Source organism: Periplaneta americana, chromosome 3 (genome assembly GCF_040183065.1).
Source record: "Periplaneta americana isolate PAMFEO1 chromosome 3, P.americana_PAMFEO1_priV1, whole genome shotgun sequence".
NCBI classification, from domain to species: domain Eukaryota; kingdom Metazoa; phylum Arthropoda; class Insecta; order Blattodea; family Blattidae; genus Periplaneta; species Periplaneta americana.
Window position 1 is genome coordinate 138,657,701 of NC_091119.1, and position 17,799 is coordinate 138,675,499.

A 17,799-nucleotide genomic window follows, 5' to 3' on the forward strand; every position below is an offset into this window, starting at 1 on the left:
GAAGACACAAGATAGAGACGAGTGGAGGAAATTGTGAAGGAGGCCAAAGCTCACAAAGGGCTGTAGAGCCAGAAAAGAAGAAGAAGAATATCCGGCAAAATGTAAAAGGGTTTTTTATACAGTAGGTGAATTATACAGGCTGTAAGGAGTATAAGTGCCGTCCTTTTCACAGTCGTCGGGGACGGTCTACAAGATCAAAAAATGTTCATACAACATAGGGTCAAAACTTTGTAGTTTTTCCAGAAAAAAATATTTCTTTCCTTATATTATTTGTGTTATACTGCTTATATCGTGAGTAAAATTACGAAAACAATTACATCAGTAGGTACATCTAGCAAAGAGTTAATATTACTTTAAATAAATATTTATGTGTTCTATTATGTTTTCGTGAAATTAAATAATAATTCCTGCTTAAATTTGTTAATATTCTGGCGTGAGAGACTTGGCAACGTTCAGCAGGATTCATGCAGCTGGCGTACTCTGCACAGATCAGCTGAGTTCAAACTTCCTGTCCGTAGGTCTCCTGTCGAGCGGATGGCAGTTTAATTCGATAAACAACTTACAATGCCATTCACAGTTCAGGAATATCATGATATATTAAAAATTTATGGAGAAAGTCGTCGTAATTTAAGTGCGGGAAGAAGGATGCACCGTCAACTTTTTCCGCAAAGAAGGTTATCTATTCGGCGAACTTTTGTTGCAGTTTCTCAACGATTATTAGAAACTAGGATTCTCTTACCCCGTTTCGAAAATCGTGGACCTCAATGACGGTGGACACGTGGAAAATCTGATACAAATCGGTATATAAAATTTTCAAATGTAATTTTACGAGTTCGTATTGATACGAAAACAAACTGAACTTAGACAATCACTTACGAATGGTTTATCTGTAGGAAATGATTTTTCGTCAAGTGTCATGTTCTAAAATGTGACAAACTGCAAACTTTAAGTTTATTTAAAAATTATACGGCTTTACGGAAAAGGGAGAGATTAAAATTTTGCATTACAAAAAAAAAAAAAAAACGTTCATGTGATTTTGTGCAGAAAACCATTATTGTTTATTTTTAAACGTACAATAAAAAATGGAGCTGTATTGTTAAATAAAATGAAAATTTGCCATAATGTTCTATTAATGAGATTGAAAGTTTGTATTTGCTGCGCGGTTTATGTAAACAACAGTTGGCCTGGTACGCCCCTGCATTGGATTAGAGCATCTGTTTTGTACCGGTATGTCTGTCCCCGCTTTAGCTGTACTTCACTGTGTACCTGTACCTGTAAACCCTCTCCTCCCCAATCAACAACGTTGCCAAACGCCTAATATTGTAAACTTTTAATAATTAGCCACATTTTACAATTAAAAAAAATTGTGAGGACATTTTTTGTTCTTTATGACATGACATGAATAATCATCAGTTCAAATAATGACACGTATACACCTTATACTCTGTATACATTTATAACCCGTTGTGAAAAATAGTACACTAGGAAAACAAAACAACAACAAAAATTGCTGTGCAAATGACAACATAGACAAGTCACAAATATAAAATAATTTTAAATAAGCACTTCAACTCAATTTGAAAATTATTATTAAAGAAGAGAAATTCGCTCCGGTGCCGGGGATCGAACCTGGGTCCTTGGTTCTACGTACAAGTACAACCACTGAGCTACGCCGAAATTCAATCCACAACACTGGATCGAATCCCTCTCCTATTTTTCCCTTTGTGGCCTGACTCCAAGTTCGACATATATGTTGACATACATTAAGTCAATTGTCATTATCAGGGAAAGGATTTATATGTAAATACATATTTACTTATAAAGCTAATATAATTTATATTTTGCATTATCTTTATGTTTCACAATGTGTAGGGTTGAAAAATCCTACTTTTATTTTCCATATTTTTCCATATTTTAGAGTTTAGTACATATTTTCGTTAATTTCCATATATTTTCCATATTTCATATAAAACAGTCCATATTATATTAGGTTTAACAATAAAACAAAACAAAATTCCATTAACTTTTAAAAATACATTTCAACAATAGAGATTTAAACACATGTTCAGTAATCCCTTTAACATCAGAGTTATTTGAAAATTAGCAGTCCTATCAACAATGGGAAAGTAAGTTACAAAACTGTATTAATTTAATTTAAAATTTTTAACAGACTTCAGTTGTGCAGCTCAACAGTTAAATGCCAGTCAGAGTACACATAGGTTCAGTTTTGTAAATCATACTATAAAGACGGTAAATATGCCAAAAGTACGTCATTCAGTCAATTTAAAATCAAAACTAACAAGTTACATTTCAGAATTTAAAGAAGATGGTTTATCAACTGACAATAAAATATTATTTTGTAATTTGTGTCAGTGTGCAGTATCATCTACACAAAAGTTCCTGGTGCAACAACACATTACAACTAGTAAACATCAGGCCAACAAACAACTAAATTCCAAGCAGAGACAATTGTTTTTAACACAACCAACAACATCGAATGTAAGATCTGAGTTTAACATCGACCTGTGCCGTTCTCTCATCTCTGCTGATATTCCTCTCTACAAACTAAAGAATAAGGTCTTCAGGGAATTCCTTGAAAAATATACTCAACATACAATCCCGGATGAGTCAACACTTAGGAAGACGTATGCTCCATCCATCTACGATGAGACAATACAGAAGATAAGAGATGAAATTAAAGATAGTTCAATTTGGGTTTCCATTGATGAGACTCCCGACAAAGAAGGTAGACTTGTTGGTAATGTAGTTATCGGTTTGTTAAGTGAACAATATTCTGAACGAATTCTTTTACATTGTGATGTTCTAGAAAAGTGCAATAACAAAACTATAGTTAAACTGTTCAACGAAGCTATGGGTATCCTGTGGCCAAAGGGTATTATGTACGATAATGTGTTATTCTTTATTAGCGATGCTGCCCCTTATATGGTCAAAGCTGGACAAGCATTATCTGTTGTATATCCTAAATTGACTCATTTTACTTGTGTGGCGCATGCATTTCATCGTGTGGCAGAAGTGGTCAGAGACAATTTCCCTAAAGTAGATTTGTTGATTTCATCAGTGAAAAAAGTATTTCTCAAAGCTCCCAGTAGAGTTAACGTGTTGAAAGAAATGTACCCTGAAATTCCATTGCCACCAAAGCCAATTTTAACTAGATGGGGTACATGGCTAGAAGCAGTTGAATATTATGCCGAACATATAGACTCTATTAACAATGTTCTCCTTGCATTGGACTCTGAAGATGCAGTCTCAATTGATACTGCGAAAACAGTTACCTGTGACATAAGTGTGAAGAATGACTTAGCTCACATTCAGCATACATTTTCATGCATCATAAAAACGCTCAAAAGTCTCCAAAATAGGCACCTTTCACTATCTGAAAGTTTTGAAATTATAAATAGTACTGTGGAACAACTGAATCGTGGTAGAGGTAAAGTTGCAGATGCAGTAAGAGCTAAGGTGGACACTGTACTTTCAAAAAACCCTGGATATGAAGAACTACAAAAGGTTGTTGCTGTGATGAGTGGTGAATCAACAGTGAAGATTAACTTGGACTTATCCCCAGCAGACATTGTGAAATTGAATTATGTACCAGTTACTTCTTGTGACGTCGAACGCTCTTTTAGTCAGTATAAATCTATCCTCAGAGACAATAGAAGAAGATTCACTTTTCAGCACTTGAAAGAAATGTTTGTAACCTATTGTTATGGTAACAGACAATAAAAATTGTGTTTTGTTGAAACTACATTGGAAGATAAGGTACGTCCATTATATTTTTTGTTTAGTTTGATTAAAATGTACCAATATTTAACGTACATAGTCATTTTTTTATAATTTTAAGTCCATATTTAATTCCATATTTTGGTAAAAATCCATATTTAATTCCATATTTTGGTAAAAATAACTACATATATATTTACATATTTCATATATTTTTAGTCCATATAAATCCGTTCCCTGGTCATTATACAAGGAGCGCACTTAACTGAGTGACTTGGTGGCCGGGATTCCACAGTAATATGCACTGTTGGGCGAATAATCTGCGTAAAGATTAATTTTTGATCCTATAGAATATATCTGTTATGGTAACAACAACATATGTCGAACTTGGAGTCAGGCCACAAAGGGAAAAACACTAGAAGAGAGGGATTCGATCCGATGCTGTGGATTGAACTTCGGCGTAGCTCAGTGGTTAGAGCACTTGGGTCGTAGAACCAAGAACCTGGTTTCGATCTCCGGTGCCGGAGCGAATTTTTCCTCCTCTAATAATCATTGGTACCACAACAGATACATTCTGTACGACCAAAAATTAATCTTTACGCCAATTTTAAAAGATAACAACATACCTCTTGATTCTTCAATTGATAGTTCTAGGTAAATGCTGCCTGATGGTGACTTACAGATTAACACATTAAAATGGAAGATATTGTAATAGGTCTTGATATAGATAAGTATTTACATTTATAATCCCAATGAAAGATAACATTGCGAATGCCTGCAAAAACAAATTGATGTGCAAATGACAATACAGACACCCTTCTCCCCCCAAAAAACTAACTTTCAATAAGCACTGTAATCCAATATGTGAAGATAACAACATAAGCCTATCTCTTAATTCTTGAAAGGATGATTTTAGGTAAATGTTGCCTGATGATGACTTACAGATTGAAACATTAAAATGGAAGATGATATCATAGGCCTCCATAAAAATTCATACTATTAACTCATCAATTTACATCACTTTCACAGTGTTCATAAAAACACCCAAGTAAAAACAAAGCACAAGCATAACACTATTTCTACTACAGGGACATAATTTTATTTTTACTAACATTTCTAATATTAACCTGGCTATACCTCTGGATTAAAGGTTGATAATCGGGAACACCGTTTGCTACTCCTTTCCACGACTAGAGTTCGATGATAGTCTACTGGCGTAAAATACAAACAAATCACTTTATTAGGTAGGCCTATAGGAGGGAAGAAAAGTAGTTCATCCATTTACTTAAAGTAGGAAATATCGCGATTTTGAGTTTGATAATTTTCTTTAGGCTTTTCTTTAATCAAAATACAGTACTGTATTAACAATAAGTGTTTTACTCACGAACTGACGTACATTATACATTATGCAGCGTACATTATAGTGTCTACAGCATATTATCGTACAATATAGAAAATGAAGTTAAATTGAAAAAAGTCATAATATGGATATTTAAACACAATTTTGAAAATGGTGGCCGTTCATTTCGATACAGACTTCAGTTCTTTTTTGCATATTATCGCACTATAGACTATTGTACCTAATTCCAATTACCAGTTTCGTCCTTCGTACTAGTGACTCATATTGAAATAATTCTGTACCTAATCTATAAAAGAGTAGACTACCTTACGTACTGTAAATTCAATCTTCTCTTCTGCCCGATCCGAAAAGATAAAATTACTCAGACATACTATGTACTGTCCGTCCAAGTGGTTTTGACGCAGGGTCGTAGAAAGGGGGGAAATCACGTGACAATTAATTAACGAGGGTCTTTTATTTAAATTATTTTAAACAGTTGTATATTATTACGTAGACGTCCAATTCGTAACAGAAATTAATGTTTTCAGAAAAGAGCTAAGACAGCTCAGCCACTAGTCTTTACAAACGGGCGAGCAGAAGCGGGTGGGGGAAAGGGGTGCGATGTAGGCAAACGGACAACAGTACATGTGCGAAAATATGATTCAATATTGAAAGATCTTTCGTTACTAGAAAACGCGGACATATTTCTGAAACGTACTATACTCACTAACTCAGTACTGTTTGTGTTTACTATGTTCGTAAGGCGACTTTGACTGTATACGCTTGATTCTGTGTGGAGAACGATTGGAAGTTTACTAGTAGAAGGGGTGGGAGTGAAGTACAATAAAAAACTCAGGTACAATAAAAATTGAAGTAAAAATAAAATGATGTCCCTGTAGTAACATGGTGGCGTAAACATGCGCAGACCGGTATCAATTTTGGATAGAACACTAGTGCTCCGTGCGAGTCTAGTATACTACAAAACGTCTTTGGATACACGTGGACATAAGTAAGGTACGAAAATAAAATAATAAGTCATAAGCTTGTGTTTCGGATGATATTTACCCGATTCTGCTAGGAAGGGAGTTAGGAATACCAGTTATGAGGGGATTGGAATTTCTAGAACGGCCTCCTGCAGTGAATTTGGATGTGTAGTCCACTGTAATAAAGGAGTTCGCAACGATGCAAGCTCCATTCTTTGAAGAGCGCGTCGGTCAGTAAAAGCAATTGAATTCCAGGATAGGCAATGTCCGCTGCTGGGTTCTATTGCTTGTAACTGGGCCATACGGTCTGATTCTATGCGACTGGATGAAGCCGGAGGCCCATTCACAATCCGCGAGGCATGTGTGTTTAGATTGCAAATAGACAGTCGTTTACATTAACGATACAATCACGAAAGCAAACTTGAAACAAACTGTACAAAGTTAAGTTGTAAATACACTCTTTTATCAATGTTCGAACCTCTTTCCTTTTTGTAAGCGGATCGTGAATTTATTTGACTGGTTTCCTGAATACAAGCTATTTATTTTACAGCCCTTTTAAACTAGAGTGGTTACTGACGATGGATGTAATGACTACTTGGCAATAACAGACGAAAATAATAAGGAAAACGAAGCACTGGAATAAAACCTACCACAAAGTCGCTTTTTATAACAGAGATATCACATAACCTGCACCTGATCGCGTCTTGAATCGAAGAAAAAACTATTAGTTACCTGACTGACATGGGGAGGTAGAGAAAATAAGCACGAATTTTGAAGTGGAATTTTTTGAGGGCAGGATTGTATACGTTTCTACGTTATCGCGTAAGTAAAGTTGTTGATATTTGCGTTTTTCACCAGGTTACACAAATTACTGCATGAATTAGTGGGAATGAGGCTGCCGTCGGGCAGTGCGTCTTCTGTGTAGTGTTGCGATGTTACGCAGTCCAAATCAGTGCTTGGAATTACAGTGTAAATAATTGTGCTTCGGACGAAGCATAGCTACTGATACAATTAGGTCTATTCCAGTGGAATTTATGGAATTTACTTTAACGATGAACAATAATTCACCCAGTGAATCCACAACATGATCTGAGTCGCTACTGATGCTGTTTTCTCAAGACACTTGGAACGATTGCAGAGTTGAGTTTTAATATCTTATTTCAGCTGTCACAAGTCATAATGTTCAATTTTTAAATTCTGAATCGTATTGAGTATAAATGTATTAAATGTAATTAAACTCGTACAGACCGATTATTAAGCCCTGACAGCTCGGCGACGCGAAAGAGGGGAAGTAATAGGAGGAGTGGGGAGAGTTCCGGAGTGGGGAGAGTTCCGGATTAGAGATAGGGCGAGCGGTCGGTAAAGGCAAGCGAGAGAATGACTCAAACACCCCTTGGCGTAACTAAATGGACTCGCCTGTCCCACGCGCACATCTCCGGCGACTGTCAGGACTAAATACTATAATCGTACTGTAAGTCTGAATAGATTAAAATCGGAGAGAATAGACTGTCGACTGTTTGTCCAAAAAATACTTCTTAGAACTTTGCCCTAATAGGGTTCCTTGATTTCTCATTTGCAACTTAGGCCTATATTTCATCAGCAGAACTATAGGAACGAAATATATCGCAAACTAGTATCAATTAGTTTTGCAGACTTACTTACTTACAAAGGACTTTTAAGGAACTCGCAGGTTCATTGTCGTCCTCACATAAGCCCGCCATCGGTCCCTATCCTGTGCAAGATTAATCCAGTCTCTATCATCATATCCCACCTCTCTCAAATCCATTTTAATATTATCCTCCCATCTACGTTTAGGCCTCCCCAAAGATCTTTTTCCCTCCGGTTTCACAACTAACACTCTATATTCATACCCATACGTGCTACATGCCCTGCCCATCTCAAACGTCTGGATTTAATGTTCATAATTATGTTAGGTGAAGAATACAATGCGTGCAGTTCTGCGTTGTGTTTCACAACCATACAGAACAACCGGTAATATAACTGTTTTATAAATTCTAACATTCAGATTTTTTGACAGCAGACTAGATGACAGAATCTTCTCAACCGAATAATAGCAGGCATTTCCCGTATTTATTCTGCGTTTAATTTCCTCCCGAGTGTCATTTATATTTGCTACTGTTGCTCCAAGATATTTGAATTTTTCCACCTCTTCGAAAGATAAATCTCCAATTTTTATATTCTCATTTCGTACAAAATTGTGGTCACGAGACATAATCATATACTTTGTCTTTTCGGGATTTACTTCCAAACCTATCGCTTTACTTGCTTTAAGTAAAATTTCTGTGTTTTCCCTAATCGTTTGTGGATTTTCTCCTAACATATTCACGTTATCCGCACAGACAAGAAGCTGATGTAACCCGTTCAATAAAACAGATAAATAAATACATAAAACAAACAAATAAAGTAATAAATAGACAACAAATACATAGATAATAAAAACAGAATAAATTAATGTTTAATAAAAATAAAGAAATTAAAACGTAAACTAAAAGTACGCATTTGCAAATGAAAAATTATTTAAAAATAAAATAAATTTATAGAAATAAGTTAATAACTAAGCTAGCAGATTAAAATTTAATAAAGGGTAAACATAAATGGATACGAAAATAATTTAAAAAAATGTAACTGAAGTATGTTATAATGATATTTTTTTACACAACATTTCATCTATAGCGTGAAATATTCCATGATCCAATAAATTTCTCATAGTAGCATTAGTAGTAGTATTGAATGGCTAGGGACGGATTAGGGACGACTCTTCAACACGTAGGCTCGACAGTGGTCTATTTTGGGATGAATGAGAATGAGGTGTACCAGCCCACCGGCCGCATGAGACCCCTCACCCGCTCACCAAATGGGCCTCCTACAGCCCCTGCCTTAAGTTCATACCGTCAAGGTGACGATTCCATTCCGACAGCCCTTCTAAGTTGTCGAAGCGCCCTTGGAAGTGTTCTTAAGGAATGAATCCTGGCAGAGATATGCGAAATGCTCAGAACCCAGAGACGGTTTCGGAGAGGACGCCCATCCGGCAAGAGGACGAAGACATGCATCATGACCTGAATATGTTTATGGAATGAGATGATGAAGATGAATGAAATTAAATCTAAATTCTTTTTCTACGGGGAAGAGGAAGGGAAATGGACATAGCAATTAAATTTCCAACCCAGCATTTCTCTAAATTACTGTGGAAAATCACGGAAAAACCATAGTAAAGTTGGGCTATCCTGGGATTTGAACCGCGGACCTCCCGAATGCGAGTCCGTACCTTTAATACGAAACGATGTACATTGTAGCTGAAAGGAAACGGATGATAAACTTTGAAATATTTAAATTACCTCGAAGCTGAGTAACCCACTGTGATCTTGGTCCAGTGTGTTGAACACGTAGTGCGCGTACTGACTGGTGTTGGCTGAAACACAGAACAGAGGAAACACGGTTGAAATGTACTGGTGGTAATTGTAGCACAAAGTAAAGGAACATGGCTGAAATGACACAAACATGTTTGTGGAACAACTACTCAATTGAATCCTGTTAAAGTATGACTGAATTAAAGTTTGGTAATATGTTTTTAAGACCGTAATATCATTGAAAATGAAAAATTCAAAACAAAGTACCATGAAGCTTCTTTTAACGGACACCTCTCAATAGCGAACACTTCTCAATAACGGACAATTCGAAATTCCTCTGCAGTATTACATGCGTTCTTATGGGAAAATACATACTCGATGGCGGACATTCTTTGTTACGGACATGGACAATTTTTTAAACATATTTTTACTTTAAACTCTAAAGGTTCTCAACGGACACGAGACGCACTAAAACATCGTCAGTCACCTGGCAAGCCTTTCGTCGTTTCTTATACTTTAGGACAACATGTCTTTCGTATGAATCACCTCAACACACTACGCTCTTTCACGTTTGACCATGTTTCCGTGCGCACAGCCATCTTGCAGCTGATATTGCGATGGTCTGACGCAACATACGCGCCATCTAATGGTTGCGTGATAAAGTTGTGGTTTGCTGCTGCGGCCCTGGTGGAAAATTCGAAAAAGAGGTGGAATATGTCACCCATGAGAGCTCCAGTCACCTTACTTTTTTTTTTTTTTAAATCACCCTCATAATTAGTAAAAAATTACAAAGAAATAATACTTATACCAAAATACGGTAGTTTGATTTTATGTAATTCTTTCAACAGTGAGAACATCGAAATATCGGACGTCTTTTAATTCTCAGGAGGTTTTTACTATTGAGAGTAATAACGTAAGGTCTATTGTGTCGGGACTAATGTTGTAACTGATACGAAATAAATTGCATGATTCAGGAGAAATAGTAATAGTTTAGAGTTGGTAGTATGGACTGTAACCATATGTCCATATAAACATGTGTCCAATTTGCAAGGGGTGCAAAGGGGTACAAGTGATATTTCTAAAAAAAAAATAGTTAAGTGTATCCAGGGTAAGCTGAAACATAAGCAATTTCAGTGGCAAAGGGATATATCTTTTAACCAGATCACAAATTAAAATTGAAATTAAAACTTCACGGAATTTATGAAAGTTTAAACATTTTCAATCACATGTTGTCAAAACTAACTAAAATGCTCTTATACCTCTTTTTATTTATGACTCCCTCAATTGTTTTGATTTGGTACAGAATGACTGATACAAAGAGACCGACACTGTAAATCATAGTCCCATCTCTTGACGTTGGATGGAAATTTCGAAGCACTTACGTTCACGAACCACTAATGATTTAAATAATCTAATAGGCTATATATCTAAATTGAGTAACTCGATAATTATATATAGGTAGTTTTATTGCAATGAATTTAAATAGGTTTTTTCTTCTAATCGTAAGCATTTACTTGTTACGTTGTTAAGTTTGGAATTTATTGTTCTAGTTTTATTTTTAATATTATATATTTATTTGAATGGTTTCAGGCTTTAATGTTGAATATAGAAGTGGTGGTTTTGCATTAATTTTTTTGGCTGAATATGCTAGTATTTTATTTATGACAATATTATTTTGTATTTTAAACTGTCTGAAATCAAGAAATCAAGTTGGTCTCCTATGTATCCTGAGTAAAGCCAGCAGAGTTAGATAAGTAATTATCTATGAATAAAACTAGCACAATAATTAAAACAAGTTATAATAGTTAAAATCGGTATAATGATTGAAATTGGCTAAACAAGTGAAGTGTTAAGATAAGTGGAACAAAGTGCAGTAATCCAGTCTATTTCACTATGAGATATAATAAAGGTGTCAGAAATCCTGATGAATATGTGTGGTTATTATCGAAGTCGAATGCAGTGGCAAACTGTTGCACAAAACATTCCACGGAAGTCATATTACGACATGATAAATGCAATAGGACTTTTAAACTACGCCATACAGTCCAGATCTGTCGGCTTACGACTTAAATGCGTTCGAACATTTTACAAAGGTCACGAAAAGTATGCATATTCATTACAGACGAGGAGATTATGACTATTATGCACATATGATTAAACAAACACCGAAGAACCTATAGACTCGAAGGGCACTAGAAAATTAGAGAAGCATTGGGAAACATTCCTAAATACATGTATGGAGATTATGAACCTGCGGATTGCAACATAATTCTAGATTATAAAGTCATAATAAAGAACATGAATTAATTCGTTTCGAACATGCTTCATATTTAGGAATTGTTCTGCAGCTAACGGATAAAAGGAAGCAGCACAATACTTGCACATAATACGAAGATACAAGAAAGACCTTAAGGGATTAGGTACAGTTTACAGCATTAAAATTTTGGAAATATTCAAAATTTTTTTCCTCCATTACTGTATGTTATGTTTTTTTTATTTAACGACGCTCGCAACTGCCGAAGTTAGATCAGGGTCGCCGGTGTGCCGGAATTTTGTCCCGCAGGAGCTCCTTTACATGCCACTAAAATCTACACACTTAAATGCCATCGACCTGGCCCGGGATCGAACCCGCAACCTCGGGCATAGAAGGCCAGCGCTATATCAACTGCACCAACCAGGCCGACTCCATTACTGTATCTTGTACAATAATGAAAATTAGTAAGTGTAAAACACTGTCCTTCTGCTATATAAAAAATATTTTTACGATTTAAATTTTTTTTTTCAAAATTCAAAATGGTGGCACTTCACTGTGCAGTGATGAAGCGTTTCCCTCATAACTCAAAAATTATCCAACATTCTGCAACAAATTTTGTGTATGTATTTATGTATGTCGTATCTACAATATGACGCAAAATCACTTTTCTACCTTCGATCGATTGTCTAATAAAAAATAAATTCATTTAAAAATGGTCAAATATCAGTATTTTCTTCTAACACAAAAAAAAAATATTATTTATTAAGGAATGTAGTTGAAAGAGCATATTATTGTAAACATGAGTTTCAGCAATAAAATAAAAGAGAGAGAACATGGAAAAGTTAACAAGTTTATGAGGTATGAGGGAAACGCTTCATCACTGCACAGTGAGCTGCCACCATTTTGAATTTTGGAAAAAAAAAGGAAAAATATAAATAATTTTTTTTAAATCGTAAAAATATTTTTTTCATATAGTAGAAGGACAGTGTTTTACACATACAAATTTTCATTATTGTACAAGATACAGTAATGGAGGAAAAAAAAAAATGTCGAATATTTTCGAAAATTTTACTACTGTAAGCTGTACCTAACCCCTTAAAATGATCAATATCCATTGTTCAATGGTGGAGACGGGAATGATGGCTTATCCACTGCATTACAGACACGCCTGCTGCTCTGATCTATTGCAATCACTACATAATGAAAGGCGTTTCGTGAAAAGAGAATTGCAATTTATGGTCATAATATTGTGATTAGAAACAGTGGCGAAGTTATTACGATATTATAATTGCAGATTACGTGTGAGTTATGGTGTTGTGGGGATAATATTTCTGGTACTGGCTCGGTAGAAATACTACGAGGCAGTGGCTTGAGGTGAAATTTTGTGAGGGAACCAATAATACAAATTTTTATATGTAATTACAAAACTAATAGCAAATCACCTAAATATATTTAAAGACCAAAGCAATTCTTCTCTCTTTAGCAGCAAAATCATCGATGACCTGGGCATAGAAGTCCTCATTACTGCGAATGGTTTCCAGTAATTTCTCCTGTATATAGAGTAATGATTAGAGACCGGATTTTAAAGGGAAAATTTTTCATCGAAAAAGGACAAAAAAGGAGAAAGTTATAGCCAGAAGGACTTATTACTCCCCAAAACACACTTCAGCACATTCATGGATATAGCTACAGTACACGGCACACACAATCTTACATTTATCTGTTCACAACTTAAGGAAAGTGTTTTATTTGATACAGTCAAAAAAGGACTTCAAAAAGGACTCTATTACTCCTTCAAAAGGGTGCTATTTTAATTGAAAACACACTTCAGCATATTCATGGATACACATAGCACACACAAGCTTATACTTCTCGTTGCACAACATAAGGAAAGTGTTGTATTGGAACAACTGGATAATACGCACGGTACACCAACGTCGGCAGTCGACGTTGCTCGCTGGCCACTAGTCACCGGGCCGTACCGAGTCGTGTCAAACAAAAGACAATCGAAATGGTGGTAGTAAAATTCGCGACTATATTCTTAAATAAATCGCTCCATTATCAAGTGCAAGATTTGTGCAGTACAACGGCGGTGTTTTGAATACACCAAAAGAAAATGGAGATGCAGTAATATCATGAAATAGGTTATCACACCGAAATAAATGGGGAAAAAGGTATGTTTTAGGGAATAGTCCTATCATTAAAATAAAGGAAAGTAAATCTCCGGTTAATGTTCGCCAAAGCGTTAAGTATGTAATTATGACCGCGTTGCCGTTTTATTTGTGGTCTAGAGAAAATACCTCGCCTTTTACAAAGAAAACTTTTAGCAGTCATGTCATTATTCACCGCTTTCATCATATTGTTATTTATGAATATTACGAAACAAAAACTATCATAAGGGTTACGACTGACATGATCATCTTGGCTGTCTGCGTATGCGCGGACTTAGTTATTAAATACCTAAACTAACCAAACCTAACCTTCGTATATGCAAGATGTGTAACCGGTGCAAGAAGGGATCTTCTTGATTTAATCTGGAATGTACACACAAAAATAAATTCAAGTAAGGATCACGCTGCCACTGCATGAGAGGTCAGCGCATGCGCCACAGCAAAACTGTTCCTGTAGCGAGCCTCTCATCTAAGAAACGTAATCTACTGGCAATATTTACGCAAATACATCTTGTTGTTAACAGTGCTGTATCTTTCTGTAATTTCAGAACGAAGGAGGTAGAAAGAAAAAAAATTCTCCTAACGCCGTCACAGATCAACGTCATGTCCTTATGTTGGTGACATTGTGTATTTAGTTAAATTTGGTTCTAATCGTAACGGCACGGTTCAAAGCTACTGTAGAAAATTCTCCAGTTTAGCGTTTGTATTTGATCACATTCAACATTTCAATATGTTTCAATATGATTCTGGCTCTTTGAATGCAGAATGTCTTTATAAATAGAAAATTACCACTCAACATCAACTGAAACTAAGGTGATTTTTTTTTATCCTGAACTCTAAATAAGCACACTTTTTTAGTTTTTCAATGTCTGGAATCAGAAGAAGAAAGATATTTATTTTCGCTTGCTCAGGAAGTTATAGGCCTATCGGAAAAAATATAAAAAATTATGTAAATGTTTGCGATATTCAGTCAAAAAAGGACCAAAATAAGATATGTTTTTAAAAAGGGGAAGAAAGGGAATATAGAATAAAAAGGGGGAAAAAAGGGAAGTCAAAACCACATAATTTGGTCGGTAGAAGATAGTTTTGAACATCATAATTAATTACTTTATGTTTTGTCTTGAAATAAAAAAAGGGATTCCCTTTAAAAACCGGTCTAGTAATGATAATCGGGACAGTCTATTTTCTCCTTAAGAATTTCTGATGTAGATTTTTATTCTTCTCAGTGCAGAAAAAGAATGTTCAACCGAAGCACTACTTGCAGGAATTGTAACAACCAGCTCACATAATTTTGTAAGTTGAAATAGCGCACTGTTAATCTTCATTACTTTTAAGTAGCATAAAAGTTCGCTCGTATTTTTATTCTTCAAGTTTTCATTGTAATAACACACACTCAACTCACTTTTTACGCGAAGAAAATCGAAGTGTTGACCATAAACTGATTTCAATAATGAAAAAGCAAATTCAGGGAACTCTTTGTCATGATTCAGTTTCATTAATTCAAGAAATTTTAACTTCTCTAGGTTCTGAAACCTCACATCAGTTTGATTGATATTATCCAGAGTTTCAAAATATACTTTCCTGAAGCATTTTTATACGTGACCTACACCATCCAGCTACGATCGTTTGCTTTGTGTTTCAGTTGTTTGTTCATCAGAAAAAGTTCAGGAAAATATTTTCTCTTCTGCTAGCTATATTTTCTTTAGCTTTGGCCACTTTATGGTTACAATATGAGATTCGTTTGATTTTCTTTGTAAAACTTCCAAAATGACAATAGTTACGGAAAACAAATGTTTAAATATAGCAGTAGAAAACTGAAGTTAAAATCTTTTAGAACAGAAAGAAACCGTCGAGCAGCTATGAAGGTTTCGTTATCCCAACCATCTGGATTTTCAATTATATTTTCAAACACACTGTGATTAATTCAGATTTATATTCATACACGGTCTCTACAAGACCACTATTGTGGTTCCACCTTGTTGGTGCAACTTTTAGAAATCTATTTTTCGCTGCTTGGCGTAAATAATGAGTCTCTTTGATGATCTTGAGAAAAAAGAAGAGAAACTGTTAAGAGATTTTAAATATACATCACACTCCTTAATGCATGACAAAGACTGTGAAAGCACAAGGTTAAGATTATGATCCATACAATGACTGAATATATAATCCAGAAACTTGTCTCTGACTTTAGCTTGTAGCCCATTAATTTCACTCGACATGACCACCTTATGACTATTATTCTCGTAGGACTATTATAAAAGGCACCTCATTGGAAAGGTTGTGTTCCGATATTCTTTATTATAAAAATAACCCTGTTACCATATTAGATTACATTCCAAATATTGGAAACGTGAAATTTAATTTCTAAGCATAAGCAACGACAGTGTAAAATTTATTTTACTTTATTTGAAATTGATATCTAAATGTTATTGTAAATGCTGGTATTATAGGCCTAAATTATGTTTTTTCACTAAATTTTGTAAAGAGGACTTTGTTTAATCGCTCATAGGAACCTAAACAATTACTTTAATGCAAGAGTGAAATATAGACTATCTTGTAGTTACAATACCGGTATCTAAATTCTTCAATGAATTGAAATACAAATGATAGTTATGCAATTTCCATAAAAGTTGATAGACACATATTACCAGTTGAATAAACATATTATTCTTGTTTTCAAATGTTCAACGATATTTTTATTCTAATTATTAATAATATCACCTCTTCAAATAAGAGAGTTAGGATACTAAAATAGGCCTATAACCATAGTAAGGAATTTATTGAAGTATCAACAAATAATTCAATATGTTTTTAAGAAACTTCAAATAATGCATTGTTACTTACTTACAAATGGCTTTTAAGGAACCCGCAGGTTCATTGACATCCTCACATAAGCCCGCCATCGGTCCCTATCCTGTGCAAGATTAATCCACTTTCTATAATCATATCGCTCCCTAAAATCCATTCTAATATTATCCTCTTGGTCTTGGTCTCCCCAAAGGTCTTTTTCTGTCCGGTCTCCCAACTAACACTCTACATGCATTTCTGGATTCGCCCATACGTGCTACATGCCCTGCCCGTCGCAAACGTCTGGATTTGATGTTCCTAATTATGTCAGATGAAGAATATAATCCGTGCAGTTCTGCATTGCGTAACTTTCTCCATCCTCCTGTAACTTCATTCCTCTTGGCCCCAAATATTTTTTCTAAGATCCTTATTCTCTAACACCTTTAATCTCTGTTCCTCTCTCAAAATGAGAGTCCAAGTTTAACAACCATACACAACAACCGGTAACATAACTACTTCATAAATTCTAACTTTAAGATTTTTTGACAGCAGACTAGATGACAAAAGCTTCTCAACCGAATAATAACAGACATTTCCCATATTTATTCTGCGTTTAATTTCCTCCCAAGTGTGATTTATATTTGTTACTGTGGCTCCAAGATATTTGAATTTTTCAATCTCTTCGAAGAATAAATCTCAAATGTTTATGTTTCCATTTCGTACAATAAGTTATTCTGGTCACGAGACATAATCATATACTTTGTCTTTTCGGGATTTACTTCCAAACCTATCGCTTTACATGCTTCAAGTAAAATTCCCGTGTTTTCCCTAATCGTTTGTGAATTTTCTCCTAACATATTCACGCCATCCGCATAGACAAGAAACTGATGTAACCCGTTCAATTCTAAACCCTGTCTGTTATCTTGAACTTTCCTAATGGCATATTCTAGAGCGAAGTTAAAATGTGAAGGTAATAGTGCATCTCCTTGCTTTAGCCCGCAGTGAATTGGAAAAACATCAGATAGAAATTGGCCTATACGGACTCTGCTGTTTCACTGAGAATCATTTTAATTATTATCGAACTAGTTTCTTGGGAATACCAAATTCAATAAGAATATTATATAAATCTTCTCTCTTAACCGAGTCATATGCATTTTTG

At 35.1% G+C, this 17,799-nt stretch overlaps 1 protein-coding gene across 7 annotated transcripts in view; it reads right to left on the bottom strand.

Moving 5' to 3' along the window:
- LOC138696564 (A-type potassium channel modulatory protein KCNIP1-like) overlaps positions 1 to 17,799 on the bottom strand; it is a 728,319-nt gene that overhangs the window by 18,611 nt on the left and 691,909 nt on the right. For all 7 annotated transcript variants that reach the window (XM_069821688.1, XM_069821685.1, XM_069821687.1 and 4 more), the window contains one exon: positions 9,417 to 9,490. In XM_069821688.1, coding sequence (XP_069677789.1) covers positions 9,417 to 9,490 — 74 coding nt within the window. The remainder of the gene's footprint in view (positions 1 to 9,416; positions 9,491 to 17,799) is intronic.